Source organism: Aegilops tauschii, chromosome 7, assembly GCF_002575655.3.
Source record: "Aegilops tauschii subsp. strangulata cultivar AL8/78 chromosome 7, Aet v6.0, whole genome shotgun sequence".
Taxonomy (NCBI): domain Eukaryota; kingdom Viridiplantae; phylum Streptophyta; class Magnoliopsida; order Poales; family Poaceae; genus Aegilops; species Aegilops tauschii.
The window spans coordinates 613,650,634-613,655,019 of record NC_053041.3 but is presented as its reverse complement, the minus strand read 5'-3'; the positions used below and the strand labels follow the sequence as shown (position 1 = coordinate 613,655,019).

Below are 4,386 nucleotides of genomic sequence, written 5' to 3'. Positions count from 1 at the left end.
GCTGATTCTATTGACATACTATAATACTACGAGTGGGGCGTTTAGGAGCTCGGCCTCCATGGAGGCCGAAATGTTTGAAAAATTGAAAATTTGAACTTTCAATTTCAAAAATATCTGAAAAAATTGTACAAGTAGACAAGGATGTGATGTCTATGTGTGTAAAAATTCAGAATGAAATACATTGAAATGTGACGTGTACAAAGAAGACAAATTTATGGACTCAGAGGATTAATAGTAACATGTGTTAAAAAGCCTCAGTTTTTTTTTGCATAGCCCCCATCTCAACGTATTTCGTTCTGAAAATTTACACACATGTGTGTTATGCCTCCATGTATCTCGATTTTTTCAGATTTTTTTGAAACTTAAAAAATATGAATTGTAAAAATTGCAAATGGAGACATCCATGGAGCTCGACCTCCAAAAGCAATTTTCATAGTACGCCTTTATCATTTTTTGAAGAAAAAACTATCACGTGCGTGGGCCAGTTCCTTTTGACCCGTACTGCATGGGGAGCAATCAGAGGTCCACGAATGATCACAACTGAGCAGCTTCTCTTTATATAGATCCAAATTAATTTGACCGTTCCTGGCCCCACGACTGTCAATATTTCTACACTTAGCCTCGCTTGGTTCGGCGTTTTCGGACCCAGTCCGGCATAAATTTACGGGTCCAGAATAAGAACCGTCGTTTCCTAAATGACGCGCTTGATTGATCGTTCTACTCTGAATATTCTGGCTGGTTTCTTGTTGTTCGAGCAACTCTAGAAAATCTTTTAACAGTTATTTTTTGGGAAAACTTTGCATTTTGACTTTTGAGTGATTAAGTGCTATCTAGAACATCCCTCAAACTTCTATACTTACTTCAAATTTTGACTCTGTATTTTGTTAAAAATCTCCTCACTTGCTTATTTGAAAAGTAGCCGCTTGTAGCCACTGCCTATTTTCAGTTTAGAGAAGCCACTTGTCATGATAACCATCGACTTTCTTTCCGCCGGTGTCCTCTGTGCCGGGTATATTAGGGCTCTAATCATGCTTTTTTAGACAAGGCTCTGATCAGTTGCAGTTGGGAGAACTTACGCTGCTCCCATTCTTCCAAGCGGGCTTTACGGGGCTCGTGGAGTCGACCAGCGGCGGGTCCGCTGGTGCGAAATGTCGACGAGCATACATTTCTCTCCCCGGCCCTATTTTATATAGGGCTCACGCTTCCTCCTTCCCAAATACTACCAAAACACCAAACACAACGATGGGCTCTCGCCGTCGTCCTACTCCTACAACCCTAGTCTTCCTGGTGTTGCTGCTATGCCTCTTCTATGCGCCGCGCTGGGCCTTCTCGCTCTCCTTCAACCTCAGCTTCTCCGACCGCGATGCCCTTAAATCGGTCGACTTCGACCGTGATGCATACACCACTGCGTCAGCCCTCGAGCTCACAAAAACACTTGACTCAGAAATTAAGTACAGCGTCGGCCGGGCATGGTACGCGCACAAGGTGCCGCTATGGAGCTACGCCACCGGCGAGATGGCTAGCTTCACCACCACCTTCTCCTTCGGAATCACTCCACACAAGGAAAGCCTGCCGAATACAGGCGATGGGATGGCCTTCTTCCTCGGGCATTTCCCTTCGAAGGTCCCGGGCAACAGCAGCACGGCCGGCGGCCTTGGCCTCCTCCCCAGGTACGCTAACGGAACAGGCGACAGCCAGATAGTCGCGGTGGAGTTCGACACTTTTTCCAATCTGGAATGTGCCGACATCAATGGGAACCATGTCGGCATCGACGTCAACTCCCTCAATTCAACGGCGGTCACAGACACGACCACCTGGCCGGGAAAAAACCTCACGTCGCCGCCCCATGTTATGGAAGCCACGGTGAAGTACCACAAGGACTCCAAGATGCTGGCTGTTGATCTCCTTATCGACGATGCCCTGTACCAGGTAAAGGCAACCGTCGATCTTAGCAGATACTTACCGGAGGAAGTCGCCGTCGGCTTCTCCGCGGCGACCGGCGAAGTCGCCGAGCTGCACCAGATACTGTCATGGTCATTCAATTCCACGCTTGGATCAAAGAAGGAAGCACCTCCACCTGCCGAACCTCCTCTTCCAATTCCAACCAGCAGCATCAGCAAGCACAAAAAGTTGGTACCAATCCTACTAGCCATCTTAGTTCCTCTGCTTTTTTTGTTGGTCTGTGCCGCCGCGGTGCTGGGATGGCGGCGACACCAGAAAAGAAGAGCAAATGAGGGCAGTAGTAGCGACTCCGAAGAACAGTTTGTCGACAGAGCTAGCCTCGAGAGAGGTGTGGCTGCCGGCGGTCCCAAGCGGTACATGTACCACGAGCTCGTCGCCGCAACGAGCAACTTCGCGGAGGAGGAGAAGCTCGGGCGAGGTGGCTTTGGGAGTGTTTACCGGGGACATCTCACACTCACACCCGCAGCAGCCATCGGAGGTGACCAGGAACGTCGTGCGGTGGCGGTGAAGGTGCTGTCGGCAGAGTCGTCGTCCCAGGGGAGGAAGGAGTTCGAGGCAGAGGTAAGGATCATCAGCAGACTGAAGCATCGCAACCTTGTCCAGCTGCTGGGCTGGTGCGACAGCCGCAAGGGGCTCCTGCTTGTCTACGAGCTTGTTGCGGAGGGCAGCCTAGACAGGCACCTCTACAGCAACGACGACAGCTATCTTACATGGCCACAGAGGTACAATATCATCCTCGGCTTGGGATCCGCGTTGCGCTACCTCCACGAAGAGTGGGAGCAGTGCATCGTCCACGGCGACATCAAGCCCAGCAATATCATGCTCGACTCATCGCTCAGCACCAAGCTCGGGGACTTCGGGTTGGCTCGGCTCGTCGACCACGGTGTCGGGTTAATGCAGACCACCAAGGCCGTGCTCGGCACTGTTGGGTACATCGATCCGGAGTTCGTCAACACGCGTCGGCCCAGCACCGAGTCCGATGTGTACAGCTTCGGAGTCGTCCTCCTGGAGATCGCCTCTGGCCGGCGGCCGGTGATCGAGACCGCTGAGAGATCCTTCACGCTGCTCAGCTGGGTGTGGAACCTGTATGGGAGGGATGCGATCCTTGACGCGGCCGACGAGCGGCTGAAGGGCGACGAGGCGGACGAGCGGTGGATGGAGCGGGTACTCATCGTCGGGCTCTGGTGCGCGCACCCGGACGGGAGCGAGCGGCCATCCATGGCGCAGGCCATGCACGTCCTGCAGTCCGACGAGGCGAGGCTGCCGGCGCTCCCACGGCACATGTACAGGGCTGCACAGGATCTTGCGTCGTACGGGTCTTTCTCCGTTGACAGCTCAGGCTCTCGTTGTGTTCTCTCTTCTTCGGTCAGCACCGGCAACACCACTGTTTCTTCCGAGTCGTCCTCGACCGCGCTGCTACGACATTCCAAGGATCAAGTTAATTGATTTGTCCAGATTTGTAGTTGTTGATTAATTTCCTTGTTACCTCCAGTATGCAATGTTTCGCCGGAATGATGCTTGGTCAATTTGGATGTTGTTTTAGCTGCATTAACTTTTTTGTATATTTTTTTAAATATAGTATAGACACAAGCGCTCACATACACGCGCGTATACTCATCACTATGAACGCGTACACGTACACCCTATCCTATGAGCACCTTCGAAAGACTGAGCCGGCATATCATCTTGAAATTTATGAAGTCACCGTAGGCACCTCGTCGTCGATGGGAACGTCTCCTCCCACTGAATGCGCATTGCCGGAAATTCTGGGATTAGGCGGTGGCGGCGCTCCGGTGTGGTGACCTTCCTGAAGGTGCTGCCTTGGAGCTCACGGTTCGTCGTATGTGACTTTGTCTCCTCAGGGTGACGTGTTCATGATTGAAGATCCCGGTAGCTGTTGTAGTGGTAGAGGCGATGTTGATGCACTCAGTTCCTATCTATCCGGCCTTGCGTGTGTGCGTGTTGAGGTGGTGTCTATTTGTATCGGATTGTCAATGGTCGTTGATTTATAAAGCGGGATGAAAGCTTTTCTCGGAAATACAACACGGGCAGAGGGCACACGTTCCTCCATAGTTTAGTTCATACCGTTGGCGTTGCAGGCCAGCCCTCCCAGCGATCAGAAAGCTCTTGCAGCAGCATCACATCACCCCAGGATTCACGCAATTGCTCAGTCAAACGAGGACGTATGCGATGTACTCCTCTCGCATCGCCATTAGTTCCATCTTCCACAGTTGGTCTGCGTGTGACATTGAAATGCCGGATCACCGCGGGCCAGCACGGCGAAACTGCGCGTGCGGTTCGTTGGTTTTGTCCGATCGATGCGACAAAGCAATCGAGCCGTGGTTCCTGCTGCACATACGTACGCAGCACGGACGGACGGACATCGACGTCCAAGTCGGGCAGGCGAACGCGAGCACGGCACGT

General features: G+C 52.0%; 1 protein-coding gene across 1 annotated transcript; it reads left to right on the top strand.

Moving 5' to 3' along the window:
• Window positions 1-280: 280 nt before the first annotated feature.
• LOC109734721 (L-type lectin-domain containing receptor kinase IX.1-like) lies at window positions 281-4,386 on the top strand. Its single transcript, XM_020293913.3, has one exon. The coding sequence runs from the start codon at window positions 1,243-1,245 to the stop codon at window positions 3,406-3,408; it is 2,166 nt and encodes a 721-aa protein (XP_020149502.1). The 5' UTR covers window positions 281-1,242; the 3' UTR covers window positions 3,409-4,386.

Coding starts and splice junctions, on each gene's coding strand:
- LOC109734721 (XM_020293913.3), top strand. CDS start 1,243: ATGGGCTCTCGCCGTCGTCCTACTCCTACAACCCTAGTCTTCCTGGTG.